The sequence below is a fragment of the Amphibalanus amphitrite genome, unplaced genomic scaffold (assembly GCF_019059575.1).
Source record: "Amphibalanus amphitrite isolate SeventyFive unplaced genomic scaffold, NRLGWU_Aamphi_draft 000406F_arrow, whole genome shotgun sequence".
Classification (NCBI taxonomy): domain Eukaryota; kingdom Metazoa; phylum Arthropoda; class Thecostraca; order Balanomorpha; family Balanidae; genus Amphibalanus; species Amphibalanus amphitrite.
In genome coordinates this window covers 54,574-71,496 of record NW_024881900.1, presented here as the reverse complement: position 1 = coordinate 71,496, position 16,923 = coordinate 54,574, and the positions used below count along the sequence as shown (strand labels likewise).

The window sequence follows — 16,923 nt, the reverse complement described above, 5'->3', positions numbered from 1 at the left end:
CCGCATCCCATGGTACCATGGTAATCGCACCATGGTGCGACTTACACACCGTAGTCCACACCCCGTGTTATAGTTCATACCTTATAATAGAATAACACGGGACGTCGGGGCAGATTCAGTAGTGCACACTACAGTAGCACCGTGAATTGGAGACTGCATTCGCACCGACGCATCAGCGGTCAGTTGGGTCCAATATTGCTCTCGCTCGTTTGCCGTTCAAAAACCGTGATACTGTTAAAATGTATTACATTGGAGAATATTACCAGCGCATCCTCGATTTACAGTGCATGTTGTGTTCACACGGCCTCAGGGCGATCTGCTGCGTCTACATATCGACAAAGAACAATTCGTCGTAGTATACTCATCGTCACTTTGCTTCAGCTGCCATATAGTAAAACGCGTATGTATTGGTGGAGCTCATACTTCTTGCACACTGCACAGCTTGAAGTTTTCTTGAGAACTTCCCATTCCATTGATGCGCAATCTCGTTAAAGCTGTCAAATATGTTTGCTTACTTTCTCACCCTGAAAAAAAAAAGGAGAAATATCAGTCGTGGAGGAACTTGGAAACAACGTCCTCTAACTCACCCACTCACTCGGTCACTTTTTCTGGTATCATTGGAAGGTTACATCCCTCTTTCGCTTCTTTTATGTTCCCTCTAAAAATCCTGTCAGTTCCATTTCTCTCCAATCTCCATTCCGCTCCCCATTCCCTCCTTCCCTCTTCTCTACTCTCCTGACGCCTTATCCCTCCCTTCCTCCTTCTCTCCTCCCTACCTCCCCTCTCTCCTCTTTCTTTTTCTCCTTGCCTCTCCCTCCCCGCCTCTCACCCGCAGCCGGGCACCAGCTCGCTGCTGACACAGGTCAGCGAGTTGTCGTCCACCGACTGGCTCGGCGGGCACTTGATGAGCCGCGGGTAGTAGTTGACGCACGTCACCAGTCGGTCGCACTGACCGGTGGCGAACCGGGGGAACTGACCGAACCGGATCGACGCCGAACCGACCGGGATCTGACTGGGACACGAGAAACCCACCAGGTCTGTGGAACAGAGGGAGGTCGCACGTGATTCGGGTCAGAGCGGGGCATTACGGTGGCGCCTGGGGGTGCAGTGTACAATATCGCAATCAATAATATCGTCGGTAAACGAAAGGGTACTAAACACTTGCACGGTTGCATCGTTTACCATGCATATTACCCCACATTCATGAACTGCAGTGCTTTGGGTCACATCACGTATTTCGGTGCCAAGGATTTTTAACTATACCCGTTTTACCCTGTACGGACCATCTGTTGACCGGTTTGGGTGTGTTTATGGTTAGTGGTTACGTTCTCGAGGGATCAATTTCAAGGCTGACGGGACAGCGTTTGACAGGACTGGAGAGGAGCATTGTCCGGTGTTAAATCTGCAATATACCGTGCTAGACACCGGTTTGATGGGCCCTGCGACACCGCAACAGTGCGGGATGACTTAATGACGCGGCTATTCAGCATCAGCCTCTAAAACCGGCGAAAGGCACATCAAAGGCAGCGGCATGGGCTCAGACGCGTCAGCACGTCTCCGGGTCTTTACGATATGCAAATGAGCTGTTGGCAGAGCTCGCCTCTCGTCCACTCCCATCACTTAGTGTCGGTTTGAGCGGCCTTCGACTGAGGAAACCAGCCCAAAAACAAACCATCGAGTGGGCTTTAAAGCGGTCGAACATTTTAACACGCGCACCGACGGGGGTCTGCGCCAACTTCGTACCGACGGGGGGGGGGGGGGGCGGATGACCGCCCCCCTGAGATCTCGAGAACGAAGCAAGATAGCGACAAGCGATAAACGGCAAGGGATACGCACGGACAAGGTCTACAATTTTTACTAAGGTCATTTTCAGGTCAGGTCAAAGATGACGTCACAGGGGTCAAAAAAGTCAAAATGGCGGCGCTAGGTATGGGGAGAGTTTTTCTCGAATAACTTTCGAACTAGTCAATATAGGAACAAACTAAGGGCATCATCGTGATCCTCTCGTCAATCCGCATCGAATGATATATATGTTGACCTCGAAAGGTCAAGGTCAAAGGTTGACCTCAGGTCACGTGACCTCGAGGTCATCATGTATATCATTCGATGCGCCTTGACGAGCTGAACACAATGAGACCATCCGCGCGGCTGTATTTTGTTCCTGTACGGAGTTATTGACAAAAAACCGCTGGTGACCTTTGATGACGTCACATGACCTTACAGCTGCCTAACAGCAAAACAGACCTCAAGGTAGTGAAGTTTGATCGTATATGAGGTCATGTATGGTTTATGGGGCCATTCCGACCCGTTTTAGTGGTAAAAACAGGGAGTTGATTTTTCCCCCATTGACTTACAATGGGGAGGTCGAGAAATTGACCTGACCTTAGGTCATCGATATCAAAATTCCGAGATGAACAAATTGTAGCTACTAATGACCTTATAACATCCTGCGACTTTCAAAGGCCTCCGACATCTACTGTAGCTCTGGCACGGTGACAAAGTTGCAAAAAAGTAACTTGAGGTTGGGTCATTCAAAGTGACCTGGTGACCTGACCTTGAAAGTTAGGAGGTTCAAACTTGCACACCATGTGTAAAATTAATGAGAGAATAGTCGTACCAAATTTAGCGGCGCTACGCGCCGCGGTTTTCCCGCTATTCGCGAAAAACCTTAGGGGGGCGGATATCCGCCCCCCCCCCCCTCGTCGGTGCGCGTGTTAATCTCCTTAGTCGTCCTGTGTCAAGTGACCAATAGGTGAATTCCTAAATCTGGCAAAACAAACCCTGGAGCACTTTATTTGAAATGTCGCCTTTACCACAACACCGACGGTTATCTGTAGCTGGACTTTGGTCTGACGGCTGTGTTCCAACGGCTGTCTCTAGACTACAGTCTACACTTACGCTCGGCGTCGCCGATGGAGCACTCTGGGATGAGATCGGGCCAGTTGCACGCGTGGTTCCGGTCGTCGTAGGCCAGACCCTCCTCACACAGGTCCGGCTCGGCCTCGCCGAACGCACACTTGATGGAGTAGTCGGCGCAGCCCTCTCCCGACGGGAAGATGCCGAAACTGTAGGGGCACGCGCCGTCGCGGGCCGGCGTCACTGTAAAGGGCGGCGGGCCGTTGCGTCAGAGGCAGGCCGGTGCGCGTGGCGCAGAAGGGGAAAGGTCACGGTTATGCTCCTTCGATGTTTTAGGATTCAGAGAAAGATGGCGGGCCTTAATCCGAAACCAACGGCAGCGTTGTTTGCTCGCCTCCGCCGATGTTTGAATGGTGAATACTGTTGTCTTCTTATAGCGCTGCCATGCATTTTACAGTATTGGCTGAGAAACTAGACTTCATTTGAGTCCCTCTAGCTTTTTGCCCGTTTTGTATCCTCAGTTATGTAACGGCCTACATTCAATAGATGCACTCCGTCTCCTATGCTAATGCGTTTGCGCAGCATACAAACGCTGATAAACACAGTAGGGGAGAGAGGTCATATTGCGCCATGTTCTTAAATGCGCCACACCTTCCCCCTGTCCAAAATTCGATTCGAATGAATGCTCGAATGTGTGCATTTACTTCACCACCAATAACTCGCTCTTATTCCGGTCCACGGGGGCAGGTGAGATGTCTCAGCTTTCTCGCAGACCATTTTTTGTGATTTCATCTATTTTCTTACGCGAAACAGTCTATTTCGACCTTTGCTAGTGTCATGGTTTATCTTAGAGATAGTGATTCAACTAATAATCATTGTTAATTGCTCGTTTAATGGTAGTTTTGAAAGTTTATCACCACCGTGGCTTCGCTGTCCTTGCCATATTTGAAGCTCATGAAAAATGTGTTCCATTCGTAATTGCGCCCACCCTATTTGCGCCCTATTCTTCAACCCAGAGAAACAGCATCTGGTGGTTGGGACACATTTCATTGAACACTTTGATTATTAGAGCGCTCACCTTACCATTACCTTAGCCTTCACAGCATAAATGGTTAATGGGCTGACACGTTCAAATAGGCTACTTAGTTAGGTGGCAAACCGTTGTTTTTAATAGGGCGCTTTTACATGAGAGGCATGGGCGCTTTTTGATGGGGTAGTCCGTAAATGCGCCCTTTGCAGGTGTGTCGGAAAACTTTTCTCTTGTTGATTTTTATGGGTGTGATACAAATTAGGAGTTGTAATTTGATGCCAAAATAACTGAGGTACAATTTGAGATATCATCAAGCATGACAGCTGGTCAACTTTAGCCGCAATAGGCCGGTATCCTTAAGGTGGCGCAATATGACCTCTCTCCCCTACTAGAATGCCGCATAACTGCGCACATTGAATCCATCAAACTGACTTACGGTACAGGACGATCTTTGTTTTCTGAAAAGCGATATGCAAATGCGCATGCCTTCATATCGACAACGTATGCCGGCTTTACGGAAAATGACAATAAGAATGAAGACAAATGCTCACTACCAGAGTTAGCGATATCTGAGCAACAATAGTTGCAGTGGGACGTACATTCGAAGGGCCGCTCGCCGCAGTCGACATTCCAGTGGTAGTCGCAGTGCTCGTGGACGGCCCCGCGGCCCGAGAAGAGCAGTCCGTTCTCACATACCTCCTCGGTCAGGGTTCCGTTCGAGCAGAGAAAGTACTGTCGGCAGCGAGGGTAGGGGATCATTGCCGTCGCTCACGTCTAAATACCGGGTGTACAGACATTGGGCTGTGTCCGGATGAAATGGGTCGGAGATCAGCGTACCGACAGACATACAGGAGTTACCGAAAATTATAGGTTCGTCAAATAACATGCATGGACTTTTGAGCGCTTATCATGGACTTTCGTGATAATTATGCATATACGTGATATACGTATATCACGTATACGCATCAGTATACGTAATATACGTGATATATTATGCATGGACATTCGGGACTTTATGTGGGTTAAAAATCATACGGACGATACCCTGTCGCATCCGCTGGGATCTTCATAGGCAGCCTCCACTTCCGGGTCATCACAGGACGGCCGTGCCACATCTTGACTGACAACTGAAATACAGAGCAAATGTTGCGTTATGAGGGAGTGCCTATGTGCAGACGTTTTATTCGTTGGGATTGTGATCGTAAGTGGCCACACGGGCCACAGTGGTACCTAATGGTGAGCATGACACCACTGAAGACTCGTCCTCAGTCGCTTACGTCTACGCATAAAAGTACACACTGAATTAAACAATCGGTATTTTATAGGTACCTGGTTATACGAAATAGCAATGAGCTGTCCACATCCTGATTATTGTTTTTCGTTGGAAACACAGAAACAAAATATTTTAAATGCACAAAGAGTTAATTGCACACTCATATACCCAAATAATACCCATGCCTATGTATATTCTCAGCATTGTATCGCCACTATCAGCACTGACTTAAATCTCGCTTCACCGGCTTCACCATCGTTTCATAAACAGCGGCCAAGCAGAGTGGCGCATTCTCGGTCTCTCCGCAGACCGCACCAGTGGCGGATCCAGGGGGGGGGGCAAAATGGGCATTTGCCCCCCCCCCCCAAACGGCATAATTTTAACATTACGCCTATGGACGATGCATGGAAAAAATCGATAAATTGTTATGGTTTGCCCCCCCCCCGCCCCCCCAAAAAAACTCTGAGCTGGATCCGCCTCTGGACCGCACAGCTGTCGATGCATTAGATGACCAGTCGAATGATGACTGATAGACGGTTCAGAGAGTTTGACACAGTGGAGGTCACGATAAACTACAACTGTGGAAGATTTTTTATCGATTTTTTCATGCTAGCCTACCATTTTCTAATGCTATTTCTAATGTTATCCACACGCCGTCGGGTCAAATGGAATGGCACGTTCGCCAGCGACGTGAACGCCTCACGAGTTTGCGTTTGGGATAGCCTGAAGGCTTGTGGTTATGCGGCACTGGTAGACAAGACACCTTCCCTCAAATGCCATTATTCTGTCCCAGGCTAGGCAAGGTGTTTATTTATTCACACCATAACTATGTCACGGTCATTGCGGTAGCACACCCCACCAACAGGGGATTATACTCCTAACGGGTCACTGCCGTTTGGCACGCGCCGCGGCTGGTAATTGTCTGGCTGACCTCCATTTATAGGCAACACGTGATGTGCGGGCGGCCTACCCACCAGGCAGTCGAGCCTATAGATAAAGGCAAGTCTGTACCAATGTATATCGTGCGATCGGCCCGATAGATACTTACACAATACACATAAAACGCGTCTTTTAATTACATTACGTCATTTACATAATTACAGACTGTGGGGGTCCTTATGGGCACACTAAGCAAGGGGCAGTTTGCGCATGTCAGCGAGAAGAAAAACATCACATTTGCATTTTAATTAGCCTATAGCTAGGCACTGAGACTGATAGCTTATATTTATTTTTACATAAGGTATTTCCAGCCTGAAGGTATCTACTTTAGCCACATTATATGTGGTGCCGGCACCGTCGACAGTTTACACCCTCGCAACGCGTCTGACGCTTCAATCCGTCCAGTACCATACGGCTCCTCCCGGGTGTCGGACCGTCCCGCTAAGCCCGCCTGATGAGGCCGTTCGTCTCGGATTTGTCCGGGAACTCCGGTATATGGTGATCGATACCGAAGGTCGCTGTGGCACTAAATGCCGAGTGCTGACGGCAGTCGGGATAAGCCCTCCGGAGGCTCTCAGAACGCCTGTTATTCTGCGGTGGTTTGTGATACCTGGGAGGCTGAGAGGAGGTGCGCCAGCCAGTCAAGGGCAGCTCTCAGGGACAGGCCTCGCCAGGGACAGAATGGTTCGGTTAATCTTTAGCTTTTGTCAAAGATTCTGACGCATTTTATCAGTATTTTACTCTCTAATAGCAATAAAATGGGAAAAGACAACGTTTTGTAGGTACAACTAGGCGTAAGCTGAGCCACGTCCATTTTAGGCAGTTATTTCAGTGGAATGTTAATATATGTTGATTACTCTGATGAAAGACCAGTCGCAGGAATGTATTTTAGACGGTTGGAATTATTCATAGTTATGCTCCAATCAACTTAGCTACGACCGATGCCCTTTGCACTGGCCACCGTGCACAACACTCACCGGCGCTGGCGCAGCAGAGGATGGTGAGGAGCGCCGGAGACCACATGATGTCTGTGCGGGTTCGTCTTGACTACTGACGGCAGCTCGCTCCTTCACCGGCGCCGTCGGGTACCCCATGTCCCCCCCCCCGCCTTGCAGGTACCGGCGCGGCCTGACCGCGAAGGCCACCGCCCGCATCGGCGGGTCGGCGGTGGGGATGGGGGAGAAGAGCCGAGTCACAGTCACCGCTAGCTAATCACCGAATACGACAGAACTGACGTTTGATATCTTTATGGCATTCGGTGATAGCTCTAAGCGAATGTGTCTGAGTGCTGGATATATGCATTTTATTTTTAATTTGACCGTCCTTAAAACTCTATTTCAGAATGACATTCAAGGTAGCATGTAGCCATAAAATATTCGTAGACGGACATAACTGGGACCGTTGTTTTGACTTATTTAATAATTATACCTATATATGTTTTTATACTCATAACTATATGCCAAAAGCTAGTTTTTCGTCGCGGCTGTTAGTCTTATATGGTTTCTGCAGGGTTATGCGGATCAGAAGAACATCGGGTGATCGAGTGCCGGATGAGACGGGTGGGCGGTGGCCACCAATTGTGCCGCCGTGGGCGTGACAAATAAATATATAGGTGGGGTTGGGCGTGGATCGAGACACAGAACACCGAGGCACAAACAGTCATTCCTGACCTGACCCGTGCATCGGAGAAGTTTAGGCATTCCAGGTACCGATTAACGTTCATCCCGAAGTTCGGAGAATGAAAAAAGACTTTCTCTACTGATGTCTTCGAAGTGCGACGCACAAGTGTTGGTAATAAACGTTTAAAAAGCACGTTGAATAGAGCAACTGACAGGACAAAGCGCCGGGATGTCGGCCGTCCGTCTCGATCGCGGGCACCGGACTCAATCTTCAACGCATTCCTTACGTCCGATCCGGCTGGCTGGCCTGCTATTGACCTGGCCTGACTGACCAGGCCGCTGACAGGAGCCCTGCAGGTCAACGGGGCGGTACCTTGCTCCCGAGTGTACCGTGACCGTTCGTGGGCCAGTTCAGAACGTCCGGATTCGGGCAGTGCCCCCGAGTTTGACCCGACCGGACCGGCCGTTCAGCACCGATGTGACCGACCGGTGACCGTTTTATCTGTGCTGCACCATATTATACCCTGTGCTGCACTGCCGCGCTGCACCGGATCGGTCGTACGCACTGGAACGCAGATGGATCAATCCGGGGAAGCCGGGATGCGGCCGGACTGGATGGACAGGTGGTTATTTAACGTTTGCCTTGGGTAACCCGGTCGTGACCTGACCGAAGACACGTAGGTAGTTAAGGGTCACCGGTGGGGTCCATTGCACCGGCCCGGAAGCTGGCAGTCGTCCTATGAGCTCCAGCCATCAGAAGCGTGTGTGAATCCTAACAGACCTGGCGATACACTATAGGTACAGCGGTAACTTAGGACAGGCCTGACGGTCAGGTCATATAACTAACCCCGCGTTCGATGTCTCTCGGACGACGAAGATTCTACGTCGTCCGGCCCAGGGCACTAAAGATCCGGCCAATCCCATCCAAGGTCAGCGGGGGCTCGGTTGCGGTTATGGAACGTGATTGGCCGGACGGCGTAGAATCTTCGCCGTCTGAGAGACATCGAACGCGGGGCAAGTCACCTGTCGACGAGGTCAGGTCCTGACCTGGGATCACCTTTGACTATGTGTACCTGCCTATCAATTATTGGAAACCTTTGCTTCATCATCATGCACGCATCCCATTTGTGACCCGAGACAGACGAACACAAAATAACAGATGATTATTCGTCATGCACTGTGTCTTGTTCAGTCTAAAAAAAAACAGGCATTCATGTTTTCAGGTAAAAATGAAAAAGGCCAAAAGTTATTGAGTCATAAACCAAATGACGTTTTGAGAACAAAGCTTTGTTTGAACTCTCTTCCGTGCAATTCCATTATCTATTGCCCTGATTCCGGATTTATAAATAAGTTATAAGCTATAAGTACCATGTTATATAATGCAGTCCGAACTATTTCATTTTAGTAGTCTTCTTTCTTTTTCATCATGTCGCGGCTGCGTGATTTATGTCCTCTCTTTCCATTCTGTTCGATTGCTTCTTGCGTCGGTAACATTCGACCAATTGGCTGGGAATGTGTGAAATTGGGTTTTCCTCATTTTACAGATATTTAGTGGCTCAATAATAATTTTGCACTGCTTTTAAATGCAACTACTAAAAATACGTCATTTAATCATAAAATTAGGTTAATTGCACGTCTGTATACTTAGCGAATTATTGACATTGACGTTCAGCGACAGATTCGCGGACCCCTAGGATTCCGCTGAAAATCCCTATATAGGGGTAACTTGGGGCGTAGAGTCGCGTGGTGCAATCCGTTAAACCCTACACCTAATACTTTTCCCGCTAGAGGGCAGCAAAGTTCCAGCGACAGATTCGCCGGACCCCTAGGATTCCGCTGAAAATCCCTACATAGGGGTAACTTAGGGCGTAGAGTCGCGTGGTGCAATCCGTTAAACCCTACACCGAATACTTTTCCCGCTAGAGGGCAGCAAAGTTCCAGCGACGGATTCGCCGGACCCCTAGGATTCCGCTGAAAATCCCTACATAGGGGTAACTTGGGGAGTAGAGTCGCGTGGTGCAATCCGTTAAACCCTACACCGAATACTTTTCCCGCTAGAGGGCAGCAAAGTTCCAGCGACAGATTCGCCAGACCCCTAGGATTCCGCTGAAAATCCCTACATAGGGGTAACTTGGGGCGTAGAGTCGCGTGGTGCAATCCGTTAAACCCTACACCTAACACTTTTCCCGCTAGAGGGCAGCAAAGTTCCAGCGACAGATTCGCCGGACCCCTAGGATTCCGCTGAAAATCCCTACATAGGGGTAACTTGGGGCGTAGAGTCGCGTGGTGCAATCCGTTAAACCCTACACCGAATACTTTTCCCGCTAGAGGGCAGCAAAGTTCCAGCGACGGATTCGCCGGACCCCTAGGATTCCGCTGAAAATCCCTACATAGGGGTAACTTGGGGAGTAGAGTCGCGTGGTGCAATCCGTTAAACCCTACACCGAATACTTTTCCCGCTAGAGGGCAGCAAAGTTCCAGCGACAGATTCGCCAGACCCCTAGGATTCCGCTGAAAATCCCTACATAGGGGTAACTTGGGGCGTAGAGTCGCGTGGTGCAATCCGTTAAACCCTACACCTAATACTTTTCCCGCTAGAGGGCAGCAAAGTTCCAGCGACAGATTCGCCGGACCCCTAGGATTCCGCTGAAAATCCCTACATAGGGGTAACCTGGGGCGTAGAGTCGCGTGGTGCAATCCGTTAAACCCTACACCTAATACTTTTCCCGCTAGAGGGCAGCAAAGTTCCAGCGACAGATTCGCCGGACCCCTAGGATTCCGCTGAAAATCCCTACATAGGGGTAACTTGGGGCGTAGAGTCGCGTGGTGCAATCCGTTAAACCCTACACCGAATACTTTTCCCGCTAGAGGGCAGCAAAGTTCCAGCGACGGATTCGCCGGACCCCTAGGATTCCGCTGAAAATCCCTACATAGGGGTAACTTGGGGAGTAGAGTCGCGTGGTGCAATCCGTTAAACCCTACACCGAATACTTTTCCCGCTAGAGGGCAGCAAAGTTCCAGCGACAGATTCGCCAGACCCCTAGGATTCCGCTGAAAATCCCTACATAGGGGTAACTTGGGGCGTAGAGTCGCGTGGTGCAATCCGTTAAACCCTACACCTAATACTTTTCCCGCTAGAGGGCAGCAAAGTTCCAGCGACAGATTCGCCGGACCCCTAGGATTCCGCTGAAAATCCCTACATAGGGGTAACCTGGGGCGTAGAGTCGCGTGGTGCAATCCGTTAAACCCTACACCTAATACTTTTCCCGCTAGAGGGCAGCAAAGTTCCAGCGACAGATTCGCCGGACCCCTAGGATTCCGCTGAAAATCCCTACATAGGGGTAACTTGGGGCGTAGAGTCGCGTGGTGCAATCCGTTAAACCCTACACCGAATACTTTTCCCGCTAGAGGGCAGCAAAGTTCCAGCGACAGATTCGCCGGACCCCTAGGATTCCGCTGAAAATCCCTACATAGGGGTAACTTGGGGAGTAGAGTCGCGTGGTGCAATCCGTTAAACCCTACACCGAATACTTTTCCCGCTAGAGGGCAGCAAAGTTCCAGCGACAGATTCGCTGGACCCCTAGGATTCCGCTGAAAATCCCTATATAGGGGTAACTTGGGGCGTAGAGTCGCGTGGTGCAATCCGTTAAACCCTACACCTAATACTTTTCCCGCTAGAGGGCAGCAAAGTTCCAGCGACAGATTCGCCGGACCCCTAGGATTCCGCTGAAAATCCCTACATAGGGGTAACCTGGGGCGTAGAGTCGCGTGGTGCAATACGTTAAACCCTACACCTAATACTTTTCCCGCTAGAGGGCAGCAAAGTTCCAGCGACAGATTCGCCGGACCCCTAGGATTCCGCTAAAAATCCCTACATAGGGGTAACTTGGGGCGTAGAGTCGCGTGATGCAATCCGTTAAACCCTACACCAAATACTTTTCCCGCTAGAGGGCAGCAAAGTTCCAGCGACAGATTCGCCGGACCCCTAGGAATCCGCTGAAAATTCCTACATAGGGGTAACGTGGGGCGTAGAGTCGCGTGGTGTAATCCGTTAAACCCTACATCTAATACTTTTTCCGCTAGAGGGCAGCAAAGTTCCAGCGACAGATTCGCCGGACCCCTAGGATTCCGCTGAAAATCACTACATAGGGGTAACTTGGGGCGTAGAAACGCGTGATGCAATCCGTTAAACCCTGCACCTAATACTTTTCCCGCTAGAGGGCAGCGAAGTTCCAGCGACAGATTCGCCGGACCCCTAGGAATCCGCTGAAAATCCGTACGTAGGGGTAACTTGGGGCGTAGAGTCGCGTGGTGCAATCCGTTTAACCCTACACCTTATACTTTTCCCGCTAGGGGGCAGCAAATTTCCAGCGACAGATTCACCGGACCCCTAGGAATCCGCTGAAAATCCCTACATAGGGGTAACTTGGGGCGTAGAGTCGCGTGGAGCAATCTGTTAAACCCTACACCGAATACTTTTCCCGCTAGAGGGCAGCAAAGTTCCAGCGATAGATTCGCCGGACCCCTAGGAATCCGCTGAAAATCCCTACATAGGGGTAACTTGGGGCGTAGAGTCGCGTGGTGCAATCCGTTAAACCCTACACCTAATACTTTTCCCGCTAGAGGGCAGCAAAGTTCCAGCGACAGATTCGCCTGACCCCTAGGAATCCGCTGAAAATCCCTACATAGGGGTAACTTGGGGCGTAGAGTCGCGTGGTGCAATCCGTTAAACCCTACACCTAATACTTTTCCCGCTAGGGGGCAGCAAAGTTCGAGCGACAGATTCGCCGAACCCCTAGGAATCCGCTGAAAATCCCTACATAGGGGTAACTTGGAGCGTAGAGTCGCGTGGTGCAATCCGTTAAACCCTACACCTAATACTTTTCCCGCTAGAGGGCAGCAAAGTTCCAGCGACAGATTCGCCGGACCCCTAGGAATCCGCTGTAAATCCCTACATAGGGGTAACATGGGGCGTAGAGTCGCGTGGAGCAATCTGTTAAACCCTACACCTAATACTTTTCCCGCTAGGGGGCAGCAAAGTTCCAGCGACAGATTCGCCGGACCCCTAGGAATCCGCTGAAAATCCCTACATAGGGGAAACATGGGGCGTAAAAACGCGTGGTGCAATCCGTTAAACCCTACACATAATACTTTTCCCGCTAGAGGGCAGCAAAGTTCCAGCGACAGATTCGCCGGACCCCTAGGAATCCGCTGAAAATCCCTACATAGAGGTAACATGGGGCGTAGAGTCGCGTGGTGCAATCCGTTAAACCCTACACCAAATACTTTTCCCGCTAGGGGGCAGCAAAGTACCAGCGACAGATTCGCCGGACCCCTAGGAATCCGCTGAAAATCCCTACATAGGGGTAACTTGGGGCGTAGAGTCGCGTGGTGCAATCGTTAAACCCTACACCTAATACTTTTCCCGCTGGAGGGCAGCAAAGTTCCAGCGACAGATTTGCCGGACCCCTAGGAATCCGCTGAAAATCCCTACATAGGGGTAACTTGGGGCGTAGAGTCGCGTGGTGCAATCCGTTAAACCCTACACCAAATACCTTTCCCGCTAGAGGGCAGCAAAGTTCCAGCGACGGATTCGCCGGACCCCTAGGATTCCGCTGATTCCGCGGATTCCTAGGGGTCCGGCGAATCTGTCGCTGGAACTTTGCTGCCCCCTAGCGGGAAAAGTATTAGGTGTAGGGTTTAAGGGATTGCACCACGCGACTCTACGCCCCAAGTTACCCGTATGTAGGGATTTTCAGCGGATTCCTAGGGGTCCGGCGAATCTGTCGCTGGAACTTTGCTGCCTTCTAGCGGGAAAAGTATAAGGTGTAGGGTTTAACGGATTGCACCAACCGACTCTACGCCCCAAGTTGCCCCTATGTAGGGATTTTCAGCGGATTCTTAGGGGTCCGGCGAATCTGTCGCTAGAACTTTGCTGCCCTCTAGCGGGAAAAGTATTAGGTGTAGGGTTTAACGTATTGCACCACGCGACTCTACGCCCCAGGTTACCCCTATGTAGGGATTTTCAGCGGAATCCTAGGGGTCCGGCGAATCTGTCGCTGGAACTTTGCTGCCCTCTAGCGGGAAAAGTATTAGGTGTAGGGTTTAACGGATTGCACCACGCGACTCTACGCCCCAAGTTACCCCTATATAGGGATTTTCAGCGGATTCCTAGGGGTCCGGCGAATCTGTCGCTGGAACTTTGTTGCCCCCTAGCGGGAAAAGTATTAGGTGTAGGGTTTAACGGATTGCTCGACGCGACTGTACGCCCCAAGTTACCCCTATGTAGGGATTTTCAGCGGATTCCTAGGGGTCCGGCGAATCTGTCGCTGGAACTTTGCTGCCCTCTAGCGGGAAAAGTATTAGGTGTAGGGTTTAACGGATTGCACCACGCGACTCTACGCCCCAAGTTACCCCTATGTAGGGATTTTCAGCGGATTCCTAGGGGTCCGGCGAATCTGTCGCTGGAACTTTGCTGCCCCCTAGCGGGAAAAGTATTATGTGTAGGGTTTAAAAGATTGCTCCACGCGACTCTACGCCCCATGTTACCCCTATGTAGGGATTTTCAGCGGATTCCTAGGGGTCCGGCGAATCTGTCGCTGGAACTTTGCTGCCCTCTAGCGGGAAAAGTATTAGGTGTAGGGTTTAACGGATTGCACCACGCGACTCTACGCCCCAAGTTATCCCTATGTAGGGATTTTAAGCGGATTCCTAGGGGTCCGGCGAATCTGTCGCTGGAACTTTGCTGCCCCCTAGCGGGAAAAGTATTAGGTTTAGGGTTTAACGGATTGCTCCTCGCGACTCTACGCCCCAAGTTACCCCTATGTAGGGATTTTCAGCGGATTCCTAGGGGTCCAGCGAATCTGTCGCTGGAACTTTGCTGCCCTCTAGCGGGAAAAGTATTAGATGTAGGGTTTAACGGATTGCACCACGCGACTCTACGCCCCAAGTTATCCCTATGTAGGGTTTTTCAGCGGATTCCTAGGGGTCCGGCGAATCTGTCGCTGGAACTTTGCTGCCCCCTAGCGGGAAAAGTATTAGGTGTAGGGTTTAACGGATTGCACCACGCGACTCTACACCCCAAGTTACCCGTATGTAGGGATTTTCAACGGATTCCTAGGGGTCCGGCGAATCTGTCGCTGGAACTTTGCTGCCCCCTAGCGGGAAAAGTATTAGGTGTAGGGTTTAACGGATTGCTCCACGCGACTCTACGCCCCAAGTTACCCCTATGTAGGGATTTTCAGCGGATTCCTAGGGGTCCGGCGAATCTGTCGCTGGAACTTTGCTGCCCTCTAGCGGGAAAAGTATTCGGTGTAGGGTTTAACGGATTGCACCACGCGACTCTACGCCCCAAGTTACCCCTATGTAGGGATTTTCAGCGGATTCCTAGGGGTCCGGCGAATCTGTCGCTGGAACTTTGCTGCCCTCTAGCGGGAAAAGTATTAGGTGTAGGGTTTAACGGATTGCACCACGCGACTCTACGCCCCAAGTTACCCCTATGTACGGATTTTCAGCGGAATCCTAGGGGTCCGGCGAATCTGTCGCTGGAACTTTGCTGCCCTCTAGCGGGAAAAGTATTAGGTGTAGGGTTTAACGGATTGCACCACGCGACTCTACGCCCCAAGTTCCCCTATGAAGAGATTTTCAGCGGAATCCTAGGGGTCCGGCGAATCTGTCGCTGGAACTTTGCTGCCCTCTAGCGGGAAAAGTATTAGGTGTAGGGTTTAACGGAGTGCACCGCGCGACTCTACGCCCCAAGTTGTAGGGATTTTCAGCGGAATCCTAGGGGTCCGGCGAATCTGTCGCTGGAACTTTGCTGCCCTCTAGCGGGAAAAGTATTCGGTGTAGGGTTTAACGGATTGCACCACGCGACTCTACGCCCCAAGTTACCCCTATATAGGGATTTTCAGCGGAATCCTAGGGGTCCGGCGAATCTGTCGCTGGAACTTTGCTGCCCTCTAGCGGGAAAAGTATTCGGTGTAGGGTTTAACGGATTGCACCACGCGACTCTACGCCCCAAGTTACCCCTATGTAGGGATTTTCAGCGGAATCCTAGGGGTCCGGCGAATCTGTCGCTGGAACTTTGCTGCCCTCTAGCGGGAAAAGTATTAGGTGTAGGGTTTAACGTATTGCACCACGCGACTCTACGCCCCAGGTTACCCCTATGTAGGGATTTTCAGCGGAATCCTAGGGGTCCGGCGAATCTGTCGCTGGAACTTTGCTGCCCTCTAGCGGGAAAAGTATTAGGTGTAGGGTTTAACGGATTGCACCACGCGACTCTACGCCCCAAGTTACCCCTATATAGGGATTTTCAGCGGAATCCTAGGGGTCCGGCGAATCTGTCGCTGGAACTTTGCTGCCCTCTAGCGGGAAAAGTATTCGGTGTAGGGTTTAACGGATTGCACCACGCGACTCTACTCCCCAAGTTACCCCTATGTAGGGATTTTCAGCGGAATCCTAGGGGTCCGGCGAATCTGTCGCTGGAACTTTGCTGCCCTCTAGCGGGAAAAGTATTCGGTGTTGTAGGGTTTAACGGATTGCACCACGCGACTCTACGCCCCAAGTTACCCCTATGTAGGGATTTTCAGCGGAATCCTAGGAATCCGGCGAATCTGTCGCTGGAACTTTGCTGCCCTCTAGCGGGAAAAGTATTAGGTGTAGGGTTTAACGGATTGCACCACGCGACTCTACGCCCCAGGTTACCCCTATGTAGGGATTTTCAGCGGAATCCTAGGGGTCCGGCGAATCTGTCGCTGGAACTTTGCTGCCCTCTAGCGGGAAAAGTATTAGGTGTAGGGTTTAACGGATTGCACCACGCGACTCTACGCCCCAAGTTACACCTATGTAGGGATTTTCAGCGGAATCCTAGGGGTCCGGCGAATCTGTCGCTGGAACTTTGCTGCCCTCTAGCGGGAAAAGTATTAGGTGTAGGGTTTAACGGATTGCACCACGCGACTCTACGCCCCAAGTTACCCCTATGTGGGGATTTTCAGCGGAATCCTAGGGGTCCGGCGAATCTGTCGCTGGAACTTTGCTGCCCTCTAGCGGGAAAATTATTAGGTGTAGGGTTTAACGGATTGCACCACGCGACTCTACGCCCCAAGTTACCCCTATATAGGGATTTTCAGCGGAATCCTAGGGGTCCGGCGAATCTGTCGCTGGAACTTTGCTGCCCTCTAGCGGGAAAAGTATTAGGTGTAGGGTTT

At 50.9% G+C, this 16,923-nt stretch overlaps 1 protein-coding gene across 1 annotated transcript; it reads right to left on the bottom strand.

Moving 5' to 3' along the window:
* Window positions 1-229: 229 nt before the first annotated feature.
* Window positions 230-7,144, bottom strand: LOC122390727 (protein obstructor-E-like). Its single transcript, XM_043383942.1, has 6 exons — window positions 7,076-7,144; window positions 4,931-5,013; window positions 4,486-4,618; window positions 2,899-3,099; window positions 830-1,037; window positions 230-524 (listed from the first exon to the last, which is right to left on the bottom strand). The coding sequence occupies exons 1-6, from the start codon at window positions 7,119-7,121 to the stop codon at window positions 512-514; spliced, it is 684 nt and encodes a 227-aa protein (XP_043239877.1). The 5' UTR covers window positions 7,122-7,144; the 3' UTR covers window positions 230-511.
* Between the last annotated feature and the right edge of the window lie 9,779 nt (window positions 7,145-16,923).

Coding starts and splice junctions, on each gene's coding strand:
- LOC122390727 (XM_043383942.1), bottom strand. CDS start 7,121: ATGTGGTCTCCGGCGCTCCTCACCATCCTCTGCTGCGCCAGCGCCG. Junction 5,014..7,075: donor CCTCTGCTGCGCCAGCGCCG/GTGAGTGTTGTG, acceptor TCTGTATTTCAG/TTGTCAGTCAAGATGTGGCA. Junction 1,038..2,898: donor CTCCATCGGCGACGCCGAGC/GTAAGTGTAGAC, acceptor TCTGTTCCACAG/ACCTGGTGGGTTTCTCGTGT.